Source organism: Leucopleurus acutus (assembly GCF_964270905.1).
Source record: "Leucopleurus acutus genome assembly, chromosome: 5".
Classification (NCBI taxonomy): domain Eukaryota; kingdom Metazoa; phylum Chordata; class Mammalia; order Artiodactyla; family Delphinidae; genus Leucopleurus; species Leucopleurus acutus.
The window spans coordinates 100,120,065-100,144,445 of NC_139147.1; the positions used below are offsets into that span (position 1 = coordinate 100,120,065).

Consider the following 24,381-nt stretch of genomic DNA (forward strand, 5'->3'; position numbering starts at 1 on the left):
CACTGGTTAGTCCATAGTAAGCACCAAAATGAGAGATTTAAAAGTGAAAATGATCATTTGAGGGAGATAAAGAATATAACTGCATTGAGAAGTCAGGCATTAAGCAGTTTATAAGTTTTTTTTGTATTTTGTCTTTTCATTTTCCCAAATATCTAAGTCAAAGAAGATAAGGTTGAAAGACATAAGTACATCCTTTCCGCTGACAAATGTGTTTTTCTATAAAGTTTAGTGCTGATTGTTTATTGCATTTTATTTTCCTTGTCTCAACCAGAAAATCTGGGGCTTCTCGTTACACTTGACTGCTTGCAGGGTCCCGGATTAGGAAATTACGAACGCTGAGATCTGCATGACTTAAATGAGTGTTGGGGTGTGGGAGCTGGAAGGATGTACATATCAGAGACATTAATTCATTTATATAACTAGTCTTTTGATTTTCATAGCTTTATCTACAGAGTAATTAGTTTCCTATTTAATCTTTTACAGTCCTTTATAGCTCCATGATTGCCACGGATTGAAGGTACAAAGATTTCAATAACAGCATTTCTTTAAAGCAACATGTATATCTTTAAATCAAAACAAGCATAAGAAAAATGTATATTCCTTAAAGGAGAAAAAAAATCTTAAAAGTTCTGGTAGTGTTTAAGAAAACAAACAAAAATAACCTGTGTATTTGCTGTTCAATTTCAGCGTCTGTTAATGAAGCTCTGTGTCTTTTTTTTCTTCACTGTTGGATGAGCGCCTGCAATCGTAAAGCATGACTCCGGTAATACCTCTGTAAATGAATCACTATTGCATTCATACAATTAGCCTCTGAACAGATGTCAGAAAGTAAAGATTGGCTGCCTCTAGATCAAGTTGCCGCTGCCAACTCTCGCGAGCTTTGTCAGTAACAGTTGATTGTAATGTCAGTGCAGTCCAATTTACAGGCTGGAGCAGAAGCTGCTTACTGCATTTCCCTGAAGTATTATATGATTTCCAATTCCTTGCAAACTTTATCATCTTCGTTGCAGTGAGTCGGGTAAGTTGCTCTGAATTTACATCTTCCTGTTAGAGATGCAAGTTACTGTGAAGCTTGTTCTGTGGGAGGAACGTGATCCCTTCACGTGTTTGCTGTGCCCCTTTGGTGCTCTGTGGGAGACAGTCATTGCAAATGGGACAGATAAAGTAAGGGAGAAGCCACATGCATCAAATCTTCCGATTGATTATTCAGGGAACGCAGACTGTGGCCATTTAACTGCTAAGGAAATAATGAATTTATTCAACTTTGTATAAAGGACCGTAGCACTTGTGGAATCACTGTAATATATGTTCCTAATGCACCCTCAAAGGGAAAACACTTTATGCTGTGTTTTACCCTTAAATGCACTGTTTAGTGAATTTTTCCTTAAAAGAGTAACAGAAGTGTTTTTTGACCAGTATTACTCTCTAGTTTTTTCTTTTTCTAAAGTGGTTTGAATTGTCTGGCTCTACAGGGTACTTAACATTTTGCCATCTGAAACTTTAACAATATCAATTGGCAAAGGAAAAGTCTAAGTTTCTTTTCTCTAAAAGGAAAAAGCTATTTCCCAGTTTGATTTACAAACTTTTGTCCCATTTGCCCTGTTTGTTCTCTTTCTTTTAATATGTGTGTTTATAGCAAAATATTTTACAATTGCTATTATTTTATTATTATGGAAATAATAAGCAAATATAGACTTTCTGCTCATCCTGTGATTTTGTAACTCTACCTTTATTTTGATATCAGTTCTTGTTTAACCAGAGGATTAAGCATTGAGTATAAAATATATGAATGATTAAAAGTAAACTGAAATGTGAGCAAAATTATTTCATTATTTATGATTTCTATTTGTAATTTAAAAAATTAAAATTATCTCTTCCAAATTTTTATGAAGATATTGCATGATAATAAACTCAATTAGGAGTTACTGTCACTAGGCTGTGTAATGCTTCCATAATATAAGCTATCTCATATCTATGATAAACATTACATTTCACTTATATAAATAGTTACTTTGTTTAAGGATAAGCATGAGCTTTTAAAGAGTGACTTTTACTTTAAATGACATGTTTAGAATTCTCTGTGTATTTGAAATAACGTGACCTTTTGGAAGCAAATTAAATTTCTAATTGGATTTGCAAAGTTCTGTTTTATTCTCCTAGACGTGTTGTTGTTGTTCGTTTTTAATGTCCTGCTTCTTTAATTGTAAGAAAATATTTGGGATCTACTCCACATTTCAGTTTTTAGAATATAGCTAATAATATAATATAATAATAATAATATATAAGCTAATAATAATAAGCTAATAATGTCTTAGCAAATGATATCTTAGTTACAAATTTAGTTTGTGCTTTGATTTATTTCTTGGTAACAATTAATAATATATACTTAAATTGTATGCTGTCTTCATTTTAATGCTTTCATGCCAAAATCTGCTCATTCTTATCAAAACTAAACTGTTTCAAACATTGGAAAATTATAATTGGATAGATGTTAACCTAAGAACAGATTGAACAAAGAAGACCCAAGATATCTCTCTAATTTTAAATGTTCACACAATGAAAAGTTTGTGGATGTTCTTCCTGATTGAGGACAGTTACAGATCTGTTTCTCATACCTAATATAGTGTCTTCTATGTATACACATCCTTTTAGTGCCTACTGGGTATCTGAAGGATCCCTGAAAGACAGTGGTATAGTCTATTTATAAACAGACTTCCTCAGTTCCCCACTTCACTTAGCCTACAACAAAACAAGCTCTTTAGGTTTGGTATAAAGGCTCAGTTGTTTTAATTGAACTAAATACATTTTAGTGGCACTTGTTCTAGATCATATTTTCTAGATGGCTCTTTCCACACCATTTTAACAGTCTATTTTTATATAGAAATATATATTCTAATGAAACTTTTTAAAAGACAGGAAAATTACATTCAGAAAAACTATTATCAATTTTTGCATGACCATCATTTAAGAAATCCTTGACTGGCCAATTATTTTGAAAATTTGGTTGATATCCAATTATGGCAAATATATGGCAAATAAATAGCTCTTTATATCAATAATTTGATTGCACCCATATTATATAGCATAACCTTATATATTTTAGAAATCAGTCAAGGAATTTTGATACTTTCAAAATTGAATTAAGAATGCAAAAAGAAGGAAATTATTTTTTACCTTTTTTTAATTAAAATTTTTTTTTTAAAGTTTAGAGTATTTTCCCAAAATTGCCAGTAGATTTTGATATCCTGGAGCATTTGATAAACTTGGAACACTATAGTATCAATTGTCTTTCAGGTTTTTCTCTCTTCCCACTCCCATCCATTCTCTTTTGCAATTCCAAACAAAACCTCCTTCCTTTAATCAAATATTAAAGATTATTACAATAAGTTAATTGATCTAAATTCAGATATTTAGTTGTCCTTGGTATAAAACTTTACCCCGTTCTTTATGATAAACATGTTATGTGTTCTTAGAGTTTAAATTATTTAATGTACCAGTAGTCAATTTGCACCAGAAAGTATAGGAGGAAATAAATGAAATTTTATTGAATATTTTAATTATTAGTAAAGACTTAGAGATATAGAGTAATAACATTTCTTAGTCTCCTTTATTTGTCTCTCTTTTGATTGTTTAATCATGTGATAGCATATATTAAAAACGTAAACATCTGTTAATGGTAAAACCACAGTGCAACATGTGAGACTAGAGAATAACAGGTTATGAAAAGAACAAAATAATGCTTACTTAAATAAAGTACTGCAGCTAAATATAAAAAAAAAACTAGCCTATGCTAACAATGAGTATGTGAACATAAGCATATTTTCCTATTAAAACCTATATTTAATAATATGGTGTATAATACACTACAACAGGTACCATGAAAGTGAATTGGAATTATATTGCCATTCTTGCAATAAACAAAGGCTTACAATGATTTTGTGAATGTTACTAATTACATTATTTACAATTACAAGGTGTAAGTACTTGTATTACTAATATCAAGATGATGACTCACAGATATCATTGTTGAAAAAGCAAGATTATTATTCATATAAATCATATTATATAACATTAAGTTCTACTCAGCACAAAATATAAATAAAAACATACAAGAAGTAGTAGTATAAGGCTTCCCTGGTGGCGCAGTGGTTGAGAGTCTGCCTGCCGATGCAGGGGACACAGGTTCGTGCCCCGGTCCGGGAAGATCCCACATGCCAAGGAGCGGCTGGGCCTGTGATCCATGGCTGCTGAGCCTGCGCGTCTGGAGCCTGTTGCTCCGCAACGGGAGAGGCCACAACAGTGAGAGGCCCGTGTACCGCACACACACACACACAAAAGTAGTAGTATAAATCAAACTAAATGACATGGGGATGATAGTACAACCTTTTAGATGTTATAGTAGCCTTTCATAACACATGCAATGAAAATTATTGTATTTATTAATTACAAAACCAAAATTTTGGTAGTAATTTTATATTTGCTATGCAATAAAATTAATAAACAATAGAATGAAAGTTTGAAAACTGTCAGAAAGCAAAAATTATTAGGATTTGTTTTATGGTTTAAAAGACAAAAAAAGATTTATATAAAACCAAAAAAAAAAATGATTGTCTTTATTAGACTCAGAAGACATTGATTGAGCTAGGCCAAAGGCAGGAATGAGTCCAACCAAAGATGCTGCAATTTATCTGTTGAAATGCAGCTTAGTATAAACCAGCTTTGTATCTTAATTCCTTTTCCTTTCTAAAGCAAGATTTTAAAAATGAAAAAAAAAAAAAATCTATCACAGCACTTTGCTTTCTTCCAAATGCTCTCCTCCATTTATTTAAAAGAAATGTCTTAGGAATTATCAGAAGGAAGAGAAAAAAACACACAACTGTGGTATGTGGTAGCAGTGTCTCTAAAACTCCTAACTCTCAGAAATATAAAATTTTATTAGTAAGTGTCAACTTTACAGGAAACTTTACATTATTATGACATTTTATTTACTTATTATTTTTAGAAGATAAATTGCATTTTGTTATGATTATAATAAAGCTAAATTTTATAATAGTATATACATAGTGTTAAAATATTGTATATTTCAATAATATATATTTATTGGTATTAGCACAAATTCAGTTGTATCAACTTTGAGAGCATAAAAATTGATCTCATGGCTTGATTTTTTAAACCTTATAACAATCATTATGTATAAATATATATGTATATATATGCATAAACATATGGACATCAGTAGAATTAGATATAAATATATAGATATAGACACAGCCATAAACAGAAAAAGATAGAGGCAGAAATAGAGACAGAGATAGAGGTATAGATGGAGATATATCTATAAATACTAGACACTGAACAAAATAGTATACACAATGGACTAGTTTATTCAGATATTTTGGGGGATCAAAAAATACTTGTTGATCACTAGTTGTCCTATGAGCAGTGGTGAATGAGGCTGATTACTGTGAGGGTCATAGATCTGAGACACTTATTACCATAGATAGTGCCTTAATCTCTGCCTTCCAAGACAATGTAATTTAAAAAGTAGAATAAAAACACTATTACAAATTCTCAGTGCTCACAGGATTAGCTTCTTGGACATATAGGTTGGACTTATTATTACACTATCAAAACATAATAAAAATATTTTGTACATGTATGGACCTTTGCTATTGTTATGTGGATGAGAATCAGTGTTTGTATTTAACGGTTTTAATCAGATTTTCTTTTTTCTTTCAGTTATATAAAGATGTTAGTTCTTTCAAATGATATCTGCATTACATTTTTCTGTCCCTCTTTGCCACTTGGAGTTTCAGAATCTGATTTAATTTTTTTTTATTTAAAAGAAACTCAAGTATGCATTATGAATTTTTAATGAAAATTTGATTTCCCCAAATGTTCTCTTCATATCATTAATAAGTATTATTTAATAAAATGCCAAATAGTTATGACTTTATAGGTCTCAAAGATTACTTTTGCTTCTCCCACTTTTCCCAGTAATTTCTCAGTTTAATCCTCTTATTTCACTCATCGTGTCCACTATCAAAATACAAGTAAATCTCACCATGCTAACACATTTAACCTCCCTAGTTGCACATGCTTTAATCAATTAACAAATTAACAGGCATGCGTTGAGTAATCCCTGAGTGTAAAATTTCTTCTAAGTCAGTTTCTTCTCCCACATCTAATGTTATCTCCATTGACAATATAATTCAGATAGAAAAGCCCTTCGTGGTTATTCAGTTTCAGAGGAATTGGTATATATCCAGTCTTCCCTTTCCAGTTTTTCCTGTAGGCCTTTATAGTGGTAGCAGATTTGTTAGTTTTCACAATTTGTAGGAAAAATGGCAACTACTGTATTTTTTTGTTACTTCACATTCTGTGAATTGCTTGTCCAAATTCTCTTCTGACCACAGGGTACAATTATATAGAGGAAGAAAACACTAGGCAAAAAGGACCACAGACGGGACCATGCAAACAGAAAAAGGCAGTAATAGAAGTCTGAGGATCCTTAAAGGTTCTTAACCTACTGTCAAGAGCCAGCCAGCCATGATTAGAACTGTATATATTTCAGAGAATATATAAGCTTGTATTTCCTCTTCTAACTATGGTAGAAATTTAATCTATTATATCTATCATTAAGTAGACTACCATTTAATGCCACCCTTGGTGGTGCTGTGTATGGTAAAGAAGTATATATATATATATATATATATATATATATATATACTAATGCCTTGGACAAATTTCCTCCTTAAAAAATGACATCTTTCTTACAGAGGTTTGAAAATGAATCTTTCCAAATTGAATTAATTTCTCCTTTTCCATTTCACTCATTTATTTCTAAATTGAAAACTGAAATATCTCCAACCGTTTTCTGTTTTTTTATGTATCTTTATAGCAGTAATAGATTTATTAGTTTTCATAATTTATAGGATTGATAAGAACTACTAAATTTTAGTTAATTATCATCAATAAAATATAATACTAGATGCATGAGGCTGTTAAAACTTCCCACGTATCTCTCTTGCAGAAACCAATATGCAGAGCAAGGGTACAATCATATACATCAGATTTCTCTTGAGGTTTCTTCTGCTCTGGATGCTCTTTGGGAAGTCACACACTGAAGAAGACGTCATAATTACCACCAAGAATGGAAAAGTCAGAGGGATGAACTTGCCAGTTCTTGGTGGCACAGTAACAGCCTTTCTTGGAATCCCCTATGCACAGCCACCTCTTGGTAGACTTCGATTCAAAAAGCCACAGTCCTTGACCAAGTGGCCCAATATTTGGAATGCCACAAAATATGCAAATTCTTGCTATCAGAACACAGATCAAAGTTTCCCAGGCTTCCTTGGATCAGAGATGTGGAACCCAAACACTGACCTCAGTGAAGACTGTTTATATCTGAATGTGTGGATTCCAGCACCTAAACCAAAAAATGCTACTGTAATGATATGGATCTATGGTGGTGGTTTTCAGACTGGGACGTCATCTTTGCATGTTTATGATGGCAAGTTTCTGGCACGGGCTGAAAGAGTTATTGTGGTTTCAATGAACTATAGGGTGGGTGCCCTAGGATTCTTAGCTTTACCGGGAAATCCTGAGGCGCCAGGAAACACGGGCTTATTTGATCAACAGATGGCCCTTCAGTGGGTCCAAAAAAATATAGCAGCCTTTGGTGGAAATCCTAAGAGTGTAACTCTCTTTGGAGAAAGTGCAGGAGCAGCTTCAGTTAGCCTTCATTTACTTTCTCCTAGAAGCCACCCATTGTTTACCAGAGCCATTCTGCAAAGTGGATCCTCTAATTCCCCTTGGGTAGTGACTTCTCTTTATGAAGCTAGGAACAGAACATTAACTTTAGCTAAATTTATTGGTTGCTATAGAGAAAATGAGACTGAGATAATCAAATGTCTTCGAAATAAAGATCCCCAGGAAATTCTTCTGAATGAAGTATTTGTTGTCCCTTATGGTACGCTCTTGTCAGTAAACTTTGGTCCAACTGTGGATGGTGATTTTCTCACTGACATGCCAGACACACTACTCCAACTTGGACAGTTCAAAAAAACCCAGATCTTGGTGGGTGTTAACAAAGATGAAGGGACAGCATTTTTAGTATACGGTGCTCCTGGTTTCAGCAAAGATAACAATAGTATTATAACTAGAAAAGAATTTCAAGAAGGTTTAAAAATATTTTTTCCGGGATTGAGTGAATTTGGAAAGGAATCGATCCTTTTCCACTACATGGACTGGTTAGATGATCAGAGAGCTGAAAACTACCGTGAGGCCTTGGATGATGTTGTTGGGGATTATAATATCATATGCCCTGCCTTGGAGTTCACCAAAAAGTTCTCAGATATGGGAAACAATGCCTTTTTCTACTATTTTGAACACCGATCCTCCAAACTCCCTTGGCCAGAATGGATGGGAGTGATGCATGGTTATGAGATTGAATTTGTCTTCGGTTTACCTCTGGAAAGAAGAGTTAATTACACAAAAGCTGAGGAAATTTTGAGTAGATCCATTATGAAACGCTGGGCAAATTTTGCAAAATATGGGTAAGTGCCAATTTTTGTAGTTGTTCTTGTTTGGCTTTGTTTTGCTTTGCTTAACTTTTCTTGGTCTCCAGTGTAGACTTCATTAAAGGTACAGAAACATTTTGATTATTTATTCTCTTCATGCCTTAAGCTGGTTTTGTTTTTTATTATGTACTGCATTTCAGTTCCTTGCATCAGAGTGCTTAAGAGAAATAATCAAAGAACTTTTATGAAAAATATTTTCTGATTTCATTTCCAAAGTACTTCAAAGTACTTTAACAATGTTCACCAAAGTTTGTACGGAAATAGATGTTTACCTTGAGAACTAAAATTACTGTGACATGTCATTAAGCCTGAAAGTTTATAGTGTTCACAGGTTTAAGAAAGATTAGGAATATCTCTCTTTTTCTCATGCTCTTAAGCACTAGTACATTGTTACCTGATACACAAAGAAATACATCCCTGCTCAGGAAAATCAAAGGGCAAGATGGTGATAGGGTTGGCCCTCAGATTATTCAAAATACAGATTTGCCATTTTATCAACGTTTTTTATTCCCTAATATGTTTGTTCAGAGCTTTTAGGTAACCTGTGTTGAGCGAGAGCTACAACAAGCTACATCTTGTTCAGCTAAGCTGTTTTACACTTGAGTAGTTATATGGATGACATTACATAATCAGAGATGTTACAAAAGAACATATTTTCCCTCGTATTTTATAAATATTGTGATAGTATGTCTTCAATAATCAGAGGAAAATAATCTCTTTTAATATATATTCTATTTTTTTAATATTTTGTGTGTGTAGAAAATAAGGTTGTTTTTTTTTACTGTTTGTAACCCCAAATTGAATTTTATACATTGGAATAATTTGTATCAATGAGAATAATAAAAGAATAGAAATTTGGGCATCGTTTTTTTTGAAAAGTGCTTACAGAAACTCATAATCTGATTGATGCATTAATCCAATTTGTCATCCTGTGTTTTACAATTGAAAAGAATGTTGAGAATGATTTTGCTTTCTGGTTTTCTTCTCCATCCTCCATTTGGAATTCATTGTACTCCATGTTACTGTATGTATCTCTCTACAAAGTACTTGTATGATATAATTCATCTCAAAATTTTTGATACTTATTTACTGTGTATAAAACTAAAACTCTTCCATGTGGCATTAAGAGGCTTCTATAATCTTGTTGCAACCCGTACTCCCCAACACCTTGTTGCTTGGTAGATGAATTACCTCATGAATACCAAAGATTTCAAGCTTAACTACATCTTAGAGCCTTGTTCTTGCTATGTGCCCTGCTTAGAACATTTACCTCTCTCCTTTTTAATGACACAAGTCCTACTATTTTGTTAAAGTTTTGACTGGCTACATGTTTCATACAATGTATATTTAATTCCTAGAGTTGTAGTTCTTTCAGACTTCTTTTTCACTCTTACAGAAGCCACTGACTGTCACGTGTCTAAATCCTATCTTTCATTGTATTCTGAACCTCCTAAACTAGACTAAGAACTAACTTCTTGAAAGAGAACCTGTGGTTTTATTGGATACTCATTAAAGTACTGACATTAGTATATGTCACACTTTACAAATATTTGGTTAATGATTCAATGAAAGCAGGTAAAAGCTAGTATGGGTAAAAAATTTCTTTTTCAAGATATGTAGGCTGTTATATTATCTGTTATTATATTATCTGTAGCTGTGTAATATCTTACACCTTCTCAACATCAGTCTAAATTTCTGCTTAAGAAGGATCATCTTATTTCTAGAGCTGCATTAGAATTATGTATATTTCATTCTGTTCTCTCCCTCAAGGTTCTATCCGTATTAAATCATCTGAATATACTTTTAATTCTTTCTGGCAATTCTAGAGATTATAAATAACTTAAGGGGAATATTAAGGGAATTTAAGGGAAATATCAATATTTCTTCAAATTATTGATGCCTATAAATTTTTAAAGGACTTCATACTTTGCATGTTTAAATCATCAAGAAATTTATATTTTCTTATTTCACAATTGGGAACACTGAGAACCAGATGTGGTAAAGGTCATATTTATGGTACACAGATAGCAACAGGTCAAAGAAGAGAATATTTGACAATTAATAGAATAATAGATTGTTTAATCCTAATCTCCTTCTATGATTAGCATATTTTAATGGGAAATAAATAAAGGTTGACACATTTTAAATATAATGATAAATTCGTATAAACAAGATTATAAACCATAAAAATTAAACTTTTTTAAGAAGTTCAGCCATAACAAGATGTCATTTCTGTCGGTGAGTTTCTTTAGAGCCCATGTTTGCACAGTTGAACAGATAATAGCATGTCATTTGTGTTGAGATTTGACTTGATGGCAAACATAATTTTAATCTCCTGCTGTGCACTATCTGTTTTCAAAGTATACCTATGAATAAATACAGAAATTTAGAATGATTAAATAAACTTCATGCAAACAAAGTTGGTTTAAGCGTTAGGTTTGGAAATCCACCCATATTTATTTGACCACAAACATGATGTTTGATGTTCTCTTCCCAGAGAGATTCTCCCCCTTGGTTCCCCTCTACTCCCCATACCGGGGACATTTAACAATGTCTGGAGTTGGGATGCTACTAGCAAGGTAGAGGCCAGGGGTGCTGCTAAACATCTTAAAATGCACACGACAGCCCCCCACAACAGCGAATTATTCATTCCAAAGGTCAGTAATGCCAAGACTGGGAAACTGCAGGATTTTACTTCCATATAACCCCAAAATGACACATCAAGAAAGTACGAAAGTAGAACTGAGCATTGTAATAATCATCCAGGAAAATGAGTTTTCCAGTTTGTGGTTCATAAAATGTTTTAATGAATTTTTCTCCTTAAATAGTAAGTTTAGTATATATTGTATTTCTCATTAGGATTAAGTTCAAAATAATTTTGAATTTTTCTTTGTGATATTTTATTTTGCCAATGGGTTGTTTAGTAGTCTATTGTTTAACTTCCAGCTATTTGGGTAATTTCTAGATATCTTGTTGTGGATTTCTAATTGAATTTAGTTCTAGTAAGAGACTATACTCTGTAAGATTTTTCCCTTTGAAATGTATTTAGAATTATTTTATGACCCAGCATATGATCCTTATGGGTGATTATTTTATGTGCTCTTGAAAAGAATGTGTGTTCTTCAATTATTTGGTATGGTGTGTTCTGTAAATTAATTAGTTCATGGTTGCTCAGGTCTTCTAATAGTCTTACTAATATTTTTTGCCTACTTGTTTTAAATACTGAGAGAAGGGTATTAACATCTTGGACTATAACTATGGTATTGTTTATTTCTCCATTTAGTTCTGCTAATTTTCCTTATAATATTTTAAATCTATACTATTAATTCCATGTACTTTTAGGATTATGTAGTCCTGATTAATTGACTGTTTTATCATTATGAAATGTCTCTGTCCTGAAGTTGACTTTGCCTAATATTAAGATAGATACATCAATTTTCCCTTGCTTACATTTGCATAATATATTTTGTTCCATCCTTTTACTCGAACCCACCTATTTAAAAACAAACAAAAAAAAACCCTTTCTTACAGTTGGTGTGATTAACCTATTTGATATTTAATGTAATTGTCAATATGTTTTTGTTTAAATCTACCACCTTGCTATTATTTTTTTCTCTTTTTTTTTGAATTTTATTTATTTTTTTATACAGCAGTTTCTTATTAGTCATCAATTTTATACTCATCAGTCTATACATGTCAATCCCAATTGCCTAATTCATCACACCACCATTCCAAAGCCCCTTCCGCTTTCCTCCTTTGGTGTCCATACATTTGTTCTCAACATCTGTGTCTCAATTTCTGCCCTGCAAACTGGTTCATCTGTACCATTTTTCTAGGTTCCAATATATGTGTTAATATACGATATTGGTTTTTCTCTTTCTGACTTACTTCACTCTATATGACAGTCTCTAGATCCATCCACGTCTCAACAAATGACCCAATTTTGTTCCTTTTTATGACCAAGTAATATTCCATTGTATATATGCACCACATCTTCTTTATCCATTCATCTGTTGATGGGCATTTAGGTTGCTTCCATGACCTGGCTATTGTAAATAGTGCTGCAATGAATATTGGCATGCATGTGTCTTTTTGAATTATGGTTTTCTCTGGGTATATGCCCAGTAGTGGGATTGCTGGATCATATGGTAATTCTATTAGATTTTTAAGGAACCTCCATACTGTTCTCCATAGTGGCTGTATCAATTTACATTCCCACCAGCAGTGCAAGAGGGTTCCCTTTTCTCCACACCTTCTCCAGCATCTGTTGTTTGTAGATTTTCTGTTGATGCCCATTCTATCTGGTGTGAGGTGATACCTCATTGTAGTTTTGATTTGCATTTCTCTAATAATTAGTGATGCTGAGAAGCTTTTCATGTGCTTCTTGGCAATCTGTATGTCTTCTTTGGAGAAATGTCTGTTTAGGTCTTCTGCCCATTTTTGGATTAGGTTGTTTGTTTTTTTTAAATATTGAGCTGCATGAGCTGTTTCTGTATTTTGGAGATTAATCCTTTGTCCATTGCTTCATTTGCAAATATTTTGTCCCATTCTGAGGGTTGTCTTTTCATCTTGTTTATGGTTTCCTTTGCTGTGCAAAAGCTTTGAAGTTTCATTAGGTCCCATTTGTTTATTTTGGTTTTTATTTCCATTACTCTAGGAGGTGGATCAAAAAAGACCTTGCTGTGATTTATGTCAAAGAGTGTTCTTCCTATGTTTTCCTCTAAGAGTTTGATAATGTCTGGCCTTACATTTAGGTCTCGAATCCATTTTGAGTTTATTTTTGTGTATGGTGTTAGGGTGTGTTCTAATTTCATTCTTTTATATGTAGCTGTCCAGTTTTCCCAGCACCACTTATTGAAGAGACTGTCTTTTTTCCATTGTATATCCTTGCCTCTTTTGTCATAGATTAGTTGACCATAGGTGTGTGGGTTTATCTCTGTGTTTTCTATCTTGTTGTATTGATCTATGTTTCTGTTTTTGTGCCAGTACCATATTGTCTTGATTACTATAACTTTGTAGTATAGTCTGAAGTCAGGGAGTCTGATTCCTCCAGCTCCATTTTTCTTTCTCAAAACTGCTTTGGTTATTCCAGGTCTTTTGAGTCTCCATACAAATTTTAAGATATTTTGTTCTAGTTCCATAAAAATTGCCATTGGTAATTTGATAGGGATTGCATTGAATCTGTAGATTGCTTTGGGTAGTATAGTCATTTTCACAATATTGATTCTTCCAATCCAAGAACATGGTATATCTCTCCATCTGTTGGTATCATCTTTAATTTCTTTCATCAGTGTCTTATAATTTTCTGCATACAGGTCTTTTATCTCCCTAGGTAAGCTTATTCCTAGGTATTTTATTCTTTTTGTTGCAATGGTAAATGGGAATGTTTCCTTAATTTCTCTTTCAGATTTTTCATCATTAGTGTATAGGAATGCAAGAGATTTCTGTGCCTTAATTTTGTATCCTGCAACTTTACCAAATTCATTGATTAGCTCTACTAGTTTTCTGGTACCACCTTACTATTTTTAATCCATCCTTCTTATTGCTCCTTTTCAGCTTTTTTCTGCATTATTTTAATGTTTTATTTGATTTTATTTTTAAACAGATGTTTTAGTTTGCCTTTAATTTTTTCCCCAGTATTTGTCTTAATGCTAACAATTGTTTCTGTAACTTATAACTATCTACTTAGAGTTAATACTGAATGACTTAACACTTTGCCATTGACATTTCCCACTTTCTAAACAATTCATGCTTCCTATTTTCCTTTTCACTCTTACTACTTCACAAATGTAAGAAACTGACAGTATAGTTTCATTTATTGTCCTCCATGTTTTTTTATATTGTTGTCATATGTTTATACAATGTATAATATAAAATCCCTCATAAAATTTTATTTGCCTTAAATGATCAGTTATATTAATATAAATTCATAAAAGAAAAGAAAAAAATATTCTTTTATGTTTACTCATGTATATACCTTTCCAGTGTTCTTTACTCTTTCTTGTGGATTCTAGCTCTCATCTGACATCATTTCCCTTTGTGCTGAAGAACATCCTTTAGGATTTCTCATTGGCAGGTTGGCTACTTACAAATTTCCTCAGCTTTTTTTAATCTGAAAATACCTTTATTTTGCTTCAATTGAATGATATATTTTTTAAGAAGATAGAATTCTGATTTGATCATTTATTCTTTTATCAGTTTAAAGCTGTGTTTCATTTTCTTCTTATCTCTTCAGTTCTGATGTAAAGTGAGCCTTTATTCATATGATTGTCCCCTGTATACAATTAAAAAAAATGTTTCCTTTGGTTGATTTCAAAATTTTCTTTTTATCTTTGGTTTCAATAGTTTGTTCATGATGTTTCCAAGTGTGATTTCTTTGGTTAGGAGTTTTGTTTTGTTTTGGCCTAGTGTTTACTAAGATTCTTCCTAGTGATTTTCAATGTCACATTTGAGAAATTTTGTGTCAGTATTCTATCAAATATTCTTTCTGCCCCATTCTCACTCTTATCTCCTTCAAGAACTCCAAATATACATTCACTAGACTATTGAATTTTGTTCCACAGGTCTCTAAGGTTCTGTTCCCTTTTCTTCAGTTTTGCTTCTGTTTTTCAAATTAGATACATTTTTTTCTATTTTATTTATTTATTTTTAATATATCTTTATTGGAGTATAATTGTTTCACAATACTGTGTTAGTTTCTGTTGTACAACAAAGTGAATCAGCCATATACATACATATATCCCCATATCCCCTCCCTCTTGAGCCTTCTTCCCATCCTCCCTATCCCATCTCTTTAGGTCATCACAAAACATCCAGCTGATCTCCCTGTGCTATGCAGTAGCTTCCCACTAGCCATCCATTTTGCATTTGGTAGTGTATATATGTCAATGCTACTCTCTCACTTCGTCCCAGCTTCCCCTTCCCCCTACATGTCCTCAAGTCCATTCTCTATGTCTGTGTCTTTATTCCTGCCCTGCCACTAGGTTCATCAGTACCGTCTTTTTATATTCTGTATATATGCGTTAGCATATGGTATTTGCTTTTCTCTTTCTGACTTACTTCACTCTGTATGACAGACTCTAGGTCCATCCACCTCACTACAGATAACTCAGTTCATTTCTTTTCTTGCCTTTTCTTCAGTTTTGCTTCTGTTTTTCAAATTAGGTACATTTTTAATAAGTTGGTTTCTCTGCAAGCTCAATGACTCTTCTATCTTCTTCAATCTGTGGTTGAACTTACCCAATGATTTTTTTATTTCACTCATTAGTGTTCAGATCTATTTTTTCCCAGTAGTTTCATTATTTTTCTGAGTTCCTCCCTGTTTTCTATTTAAAGATATTATCCTTTAAGTTCTTGAACATACTTACAATAGCTGCCTTAAGGTTTTGTTTGCTCATCCAATATCTGTTTCATGGGTTCATTTTCTGTTTTCCTATTTCTTTGCATGTCTAGAAATTATCAAATTTATACTAGACTTTGTGGATGATATGAGTAGAAATTCTATATTATTTTAGCCTCCTCTGAAGAATGTATGCTTCCGTGGAATAATGTTTGTTTGTTTTTAATTTTACTAGTTCAATTAAGGGATGTGTATAGACATGAATTTTTCTCAAATGTATATAGGCTTGGTTTTATATTTTGTTAGAGTGAATCCATGAAAGGCCCAAGATATTTTATAGACCTTCTCACTTGGCAGGACTTGTCACTGAGGGTATTACAGTTACTTGGTTTAAGTGTCTATTAGGATGGGGGTAGACTGAGTCTCTTTACTCCCAAGTTATAACTTTCCACTCAGCTAGACTGAGTATTAATGAGGTATTAGTGAGATGAAAACAAAAGTGTTGACAACATTATAATAGTTATTCACTCTCCAGTTTTCCCAACTCTTTTCTGCTCTCAGCCCTGCAGCATCTTCTCTCTGTTTAGCCTCTCATACTCTCATCTTGAACATATTTAGCCCAAGACTCAGCCAAAGATCTGCAGGGAGACCAGTCCCACAGATTCTAGTTTCTTCTGTATCCTAGAACTCTTATTTCTGTCTTTTAACCTCAGTGAACCTACTGTACTCTGCTTAGTCTCAAGCTCCCTGCATCTTGGACAATAATTTATCCTTATGTGAGTAACCACAGTAAATGTGGACTTACCTTGAACTTCCCCTTCTCTCAAACATCATAGACTTATGCTGCCTGTTATCCAGTTCCTGAAACTCATTGTCTTTTTGTTTTGGTTTGTTTGTTTTTGGTCTAGTATATAATTGTTTTTGGTAGCAGAGTTAATCCAGTTTCAATCACTCCATCATGGATGAAGATGAAAGCCCAACCTCTCTCCCATTTGTATTTTAAGAGAATCTTAACCTTACATTTCTCATTCAGTTCCATGAAATTCATTTTTTTCAGTAACTTTAAAAGATCTTGTCAATTTCCAAAATATATTAGAAAAAAACTTTTTAATTTGACTTCTTGCAAAAATAAAGAAAACATTATTCTGTGAAAGCACTAAATGGTATTCAAATTTAGTGTCTTTAGTTGCAGTCTTTGAGAGTCCTCATAAAGTAGAAGCCACAATACATTTATGCCTTTGCAAGTTGGAATTTCCACCCATACATACTTTGCTTGTTTCTGCTTTTCCCTCAATCCCATCTCTAAAAATGAATGAAACCCATATCCAAATAGCAGACAGGTCCATATGTGCATTATATCCAATATCCTATAATAGAAGTTGTTGAAATATCAATATAACATATATATCCATCAATTATTCATCCAGTCAATAGCTTGATGACCAATAGATTAAATTAACCAGCACTTAATGACGTATTTTCAGCACTACCTCAGTGATACAGGAAATTGGTGAAATCAAACTTGATTTGTCAGATAGACAGAACAGCTAAAGAAGGAAAATAAGCCAAAATACAATTAGTAGCATAACGACAGATAGAGGATCATTATTCCAGGACAACTCCAGTTGCCTCCTGCTGTTGCAGAGCATCTTTTGTTTGCTATGTCCTCTCTGGGTGCTATTTTCAGAGCTCTTCCAGGGCACAACCTCAAGGAGAGCTGTTCACAGTGCAGTTACACAGTCTTCCCGATCATAAGTGATAGCCCTAATGTGTCCAGTGTTAATCTTTCTACAGATCCTTTGTATATAATATAACCTTAGACAAGTTACTTAAAATTCCTTACTGTTTTTCCTTATCTGAAAAATGGGACTATAAATATACAACCCTATTGACATGTTGAAATAAACCTTATCATTGACAGGAAACTGCATTCCTCCTTTCCATTAAACAAATTCAGTTTTGCCCCTACCAGGCATAAACTACTTCAATTTATTCTCATCTAAGATTAAACTTGGCTTCCTCCCAAGAATGTACAATTGTTTAACTTCCTGACTCAACATTAATCAAGTTTTCAAACAAATAAAGGTAAACTGCAAAATTGAGGCAATTAACTTGCTTCTGTCTTTTTGGTGAGAATTCATTTATTCAGAACCGCTCTGAATTTGTTACTGTTTCCTAATACTTTTTTGCCAGAAATAAATGATATATCACAAGGCACTTTTATTTTGTCCTATTTTGATGTCATGAAACCAAAAAGTTACTTAACAAAGTATTTTTAGTAACTTCACATCAGTATACCTGCTGCTATCCTTGTGTGTTTTATTTATTTATTATTTATTCCCTTACAGTGTGAGGAACAACTTATTAAATAGGAACAAAAATGTATTACTAAACTTTCAGTCCCCTGGTTCACTGATCTTTAAAAAATAAATATGAACATTTCTTGACATTTGTACTGGAAAGTAAGTGACATTAAATGAAATGCTAAGTCATTATTCCTTAGTGCACAAGATTACTTTGAATAATTGAGAGAATTTAAAATAGGCCTGCTTCTGTGTAATTAATTATAATTGCAATAATTAGAAATTACAGATTTGCCAGATTTCTAAAATAATGAACTTTATTGCTATATTCCAGATATATATAGGATGGGTGTTTCATATGTATTGCTATAACTTCATTTTACTAGTAGGAGTTAACTTAATAATAATGTATTTTCTAATATTTATAATGTGAAGTTTATTTAATATTTAGTGTTTAATAGCTATATTTCTATTGTGTTTACTTATATATGACAGAAGAAATAAAGTGATTGAAATAACATTTCAACCCCACTTAATTTTCAAACAAGTATATTTTCTTTGTGTGTTCTTTTCTTTTCATCTCCTGGAATCATTTTATGTTTTTAAAAGGTAATAGAAAAACTGAAGAAAAGTTAAAGAAAATATTAGTGGAGAACAGGTACCCCTTTATTCTAAATCTCTGTATAGGAACTTAGCATGTGTCTATTCTCTTTTTATAGAGTTTGTATCCCTTCACCAAGAAATTAATTTTCAAATTACACTTGAATTTATTTTTATTATATTTTTCAACTAAAAATAAATATTCTAGGACTTAATTACAACACACCTTTTAATAAGAGATGTCTCAAATATACCAAAAGGGTAGCAGTTAAAGATAGTTTTAAAGTGAACGGTACCATTATACTGACAAGGTATGAAGTATATGGATGCTATTATTAGAATAAAAATTTGCTGAAATGATGACACTATTTAACGTTTTCTGATGAGAAGAGTCTGGTCCATAGAAGAAAAGTGAATTGGAGCTAATAGGGGAAGAACAAAGATTAGCTATGACTCAAGGCGATTAACTTTCATTTCCTTCTATTATCCATTCTCCAGGCTGTCTTCACCATGAATTATTATGAAAGCAGTCATTAAATATGCTTAGGAAATGCATTTGGTTGCAAACTTATAATTGTAATATGTTAGCATGCTGATACCTGCCTGGTTAATGTTATAGAGGTAAGGGCAGAGCATAGACTAAAATTAGACATCGTGACATACAGAGACAAATTTAAGTTTGTGAAAGACTGTCATCTGGCCATCTAGTCCAATTATTATCAGGCTTATAATTAGATTTTTTGACAGATAATAGTTCAAGTGGTTTCCAGAGAGAGGGAAAAAGTCCTTACTCTCTGATTCTATAATTATTTGTGGTACATTATCATAATTAACCTAACTGGAACATTTTGATGACTTCACAAAAGGGTTAGGGTTCAAATCCCCTGGGATTTATTGTTCTCATGACCACACCAATGCATCAATGTTCTATTGCTTCAAATTCTTTTTTCCCCCTTAGGAATTAGGTGAGGATTTAGTAAGGAATAAAATAAAATTTGGCTGCAGTGTTCCTGTAAAATACCTTAGTTTAACAAATAGAATATAAATGTAAGTGAAAAAATATACATATGCATTAGTGTAACTTATATGAAAAAAAAGAATTATGTTACAGGACAATTTAAAATGTACATAAGGTTATTTGCAAAACCATATTAGAGTGCAGCAATATTTTACCATCAGTGACAGTGGAATGAGGAGAAACCAGATTCCCTAAAAGGCTACTACCTCTATAAAGATAGCTATACTAAAATATATTTGACTAAGTGTTTTGAAATACTCTTCACAGTGAAGTAGGGGAAAACTAATGTTTTGGGGATATAAGAGAGCTCATTCAAACATAGAAAATCATATTTATAGGATCAGTTTACTTAGAAATAGCTTAATGTGATTTGTTCTCTATGTTTTCCCAAAGTTATTTCTGTATTTGGAAAAATTATAACATCCAGTCTACCTGTAAATCTTAAGTTCAATCTGAAATTAGAATTAATTATCAATTATATTTTAAAAGTCAGCATCAAATTTTCAGGAATGTACACATAAACGCAATACTTCAAAAGACTTGTCAGATACAAAATAATAACCTCAAAATAACAAAATGCAGTAACCAAAATGTGACTTTAAATATTTTTCTGTTTAAAATACTATATTTTTCTGACTGTTCCATAATCAGATATGATTAAAATGTGGTTGGTTATATTAAGTTCCAAGAAATTGTTTTTGCTCCAATTTTCCTTCCCAGTCAATAACACTCAAGATCAGAGCTAAAAAGCATAATTCCACTCTTTTAACTTTTCTGTATGTTAATATCTCTCCTGGACATCTTCATATTAGCATGATAGGTACTATTAACCTGATGGGATAATCTATTGATTTATTATACATGAAATGTTAATATTCACTTGTCCACAGACCTCTGTTATGTAAAAGCAAGTGAATCTTTTTTTTTTTTTTTTTTTTTTTTTGCGGTACGCGGGCCTCTCACTGTTGTGGCCTCTCCCGCTGTGGGGCACAGGCTCCGGATGTGCAGGCTCAGCGGCCATGGCTCACGGGCCCAGCCGCTCCGGGGCATGTGGGATCTTCCCGGACCGGGGCACGAACCCGTGTCCCCTGCATCGGCAGGCGGACCCTCAACCACTGCGCCACCAGGGAAGCCCAAGCAAGTGAATCTTTATCTTACAAATTAAATTGAATTACTTTTGGTGTATCATTCTCTAAGGATTGATGTATAAATAATATTTTTATGACTAGAATTATTAATTACAAAATATATTTTATCTGATAAACCATTATAAACCAAATAATAACCCAATGATATCCCAAGTGTTAGAATTTATGTTTTTCTTAAAAGTCACAATGCCAATCAGGCTCATGCTGGTTTGATAATGTTTCTGGAAATAGGAAAAATTACACATTTTATGAAGCTCATTGTAATTAAAATTCACATCTTTTATAAAGCACTTGCTAATCACAAATTAATAATGTTTCTTTAGATGGGTCATGGAATATGATGATTTGTTTATTCATTCTTCTATTTAGTCACTCAACAAATATATTTGAAAGCCTGTATGCACCAAGTATTACTTAGGTGATGTGAATACAGTAGTAATCAAAATATACCAAGGGAAAGAAAGAAAAAAAATGGAAAGGAAAACGTTGGAGGGGAAAAAAAAAATCCCGGAGAAAGTTTCTACCTTCAGGGGCCTTACAATTTATAGACGGAAAAAGACAATAAACAAATGTATAATATGTCTTATAGTGATCAGAGCTCTGAAAAAATATTAAGCATATTTAGGGACATAGAGCCTGAAATGAGTGGAATGTGACACTATTTGTAGGGTTGCCATGAAAAGCCTCTCACAGAGTTATATTAGAGCAAAATGACAGAGTTAATTATGTGGATATTCAGAGAAAAATGTGTCGATATCTTGGGAAAAAGTTTTCTCAGGAGAGAAAGCAGCAAGGACATGCCCTAAGACTGAAATATTTAGGATTTTGCAGGAACAGCAAGACAGCGAGTGTATGTGAGGGGTAAGTGGTAAAAGGCAAAGTCAGAGAAGCACAGAGGGTCAAGCTATATAAGATTTGGAGCTTAGATACGTTTTCTGGAATCTACTCTGAGTGAAACAGTAAGCCGCGAACATTTGGGGCAATCGAGTGGCATAATTTGACTCAAACTTTATAAGCATCTCATCTCTCTGACTGGTAGGTAAATAAGAGTGAATCTGAGAAAGGAGCTAGGAGGCTACTGTAGCAATCCAGGTGGTGTCTTGAATTAGGTATAACTGGAAAGCCATGGTCAGGATATACTTTGAAAGAAGATCTGACAGGATTTGCTGATAGATTGGATGTGAGATATGAGAGAGCAAGTGGAGAAGAGGATGCACCAAGCTTTTAGACCTGAGCCACCAGAAGAACAGAGGTGCCAATTTCTGAGATAGGGATGACTATGGTAGGATAATGGTTGAGACTGTGTAATCAAAAGTGCTGATTTAAACATTTTAAATTTAAGCTGCCTATTCTGTAGACACTTGGAGCAATAAAATAGCTATTCTAATACTGAAGTCTGAAATTCAAGGGAGAGGTAGAAGCTGGAGATATAAATTTGGTATCTAACAACATGAAAATGGTATTTAAAGTCATGAGAAAGGACTATATCATTTACGGAGGCAGATGTCTGAGTTCTTCAAGGCTAGAGATTTGGAGAAGGAAGAGTAACCAGCAGAGAGAATAGAATGTTTAGCCAATGAGTTAGAAGGCCAACTAGGAGAATAAAATATCTCCCAAGACCAAATGAAGAAAGCATTTCAAGGAGGGAGTGAATATCTGTATCAAATATAGGATAAGTATAAGGAAAACTATATGAAATTGTATATAAAGTTTTGTGGGTTTGGAACTGTGCAGATTATTGGTGGCAAAGATACCTGATATTTTGATGGAGTGATAGGGACTAAAACCTTAATGGCAATTCAAAGGAGAATGAGAGGAAAATAATTAGAAATTGCAATTTGAATCGTCTTTTTCAAAGAGCTTTACTTTTAAATGGAACAGGGGAATTGAAACAGGGGATATGGGAACAAGAGAGCAGGAGGTTTTTTGATTGTTTTTGCTTTTTCATGGGAGATGTTGCAACAGGTTTGTGTGCTGATGGGAATGGTATAGTGATTAATGTGACTAATAATGGTTTTGTGTCAGCATCATAATCATCTACCTAACTTTATTCATTATTTATTTTCTTTTTAGAAAACAATGAATCTAAATACAATGCAAACCCTTTGGTTAGAAATCAGGCTGTCAGTAACTTGGATTTTGAAGAGCACAAACTAAGGGAATCAAGAGATGGGAAGCAAAGGGAAAATAAAACCACCACCCAAATATTCTGAACATCAAAAAAAGGCTGTCATGAAATATTTCTTTGATATTCATTCCACAGAAAAGGTTGTATTTCATCCTTTGGAACCTATGGACTTATAATGTGCCCTAAATTCTGAAAGAATTATTTCTCTATTTTTTAAAATGAGACACAATCAGAAGCAGCAGATTTCTGAGAGCTAGCAACTTTACAACAAAACTGAGAAGTCACAAACTAACAGCCAGACAAGCAGCTGTGGGTGGGGGAGTGACAGTAACCTCTGATGCACAACCTCCTGTTAAGTAGTGACAAAATATTGACCCTGAGTCCACAAAACATGTTATGTAGTGCCTTCCATGTATCCTTTAAGATTCAAGGAAGTATTATGCAATATCTGTTAGGAAAATTAATTTGTTATAATAAAATAAATGCGATTACAATAAAAATAACTGAGCCCTTAAGGAATATGCCTCACACATGACCTATATATAATAATTTAGGCTTTTGTTGTGGTCTGAATATTCTTAAGAAAGTACTGACCAAGTAGCATTTGGATTAACAATTTTAAGCCTATGGTATTGTTCATATTAATAATAACATCAGTTAGAATGTATTAACTGCTAACATGTGCTCGTTCTCTGCTCAGGACTTCACTTTCATTAGGACAGACAACTTTCTAAGGAAGTATAATCATCATCAACATGTGGTGACAAGGTTACTGAGGGTATTGAAAGAACTTAAGCCGCTCAAAATTCCACATGTATTAGTAAAAACCAGAGCTCCAGCTTGAGCCCTGTGTTCTGATGGAAGAAACCAGGTACTTCTTTCCCGTGCTTTGTCCCCTTTATATTAGAATTTTTGTATACCAATGGGAAAGGGAAAGAGCAAATAATTGAATCTTTTCTGCCCTTAGTTTCCTTATCTTTAATATGGGAATGCTAATACCTATCTCCTGGCTGTCATGAAAATTTGAGAAACCACATGTAAAATATCTGACATATTTCCAGACACATACTGCAAGTAGAGTTGATGGATAAAGAACAGGATACCTAGTTGATTAGTTACATATTGTTTAGGTCAGCTAAACAGATTTATTTTAGTGTAAGTATGTCTCATAAGTCTGCATGGGGCATGCTTAAACTAAAAAAATAAATCGATAAATTACTTGTTTAGCTAAAATTCACTATTAACGTGGGGTTCTGTTTTGTT

The 24,381-nt window shown here is 33.0% G+C and overlaps 1 protein-coding gene across 1 annotated transcript in view; it reads left to right on the top strand.

Annotated features, from left to right (window-relative positions):
- Positions 1-950: 950 nt before the first annotated feature.
- The window catches only part of BCHE (butyrylcholinesterase), a gene marked incomplete at its 3' end in the record, with an annotated part of 88,380 nt that continues 64,949 nt past the window's right edge, over positions 951-24,381 (top strand). Inside the window, exons 1-2 of the mRNA XM_082839053.1 lie at positions 951-1,018; positions 7,034-8,558. Coding sequence (XP_082695179.1) covers positions 7,042-8,558 — 1,517 coding nt within the window. The 5' untranslated portion in view covers positions 951-1,018; positions 7,034-7,041. The remainder of the gene's footprint in view (positions 1,019-7,033; positions 8,559-24,381) is intronic.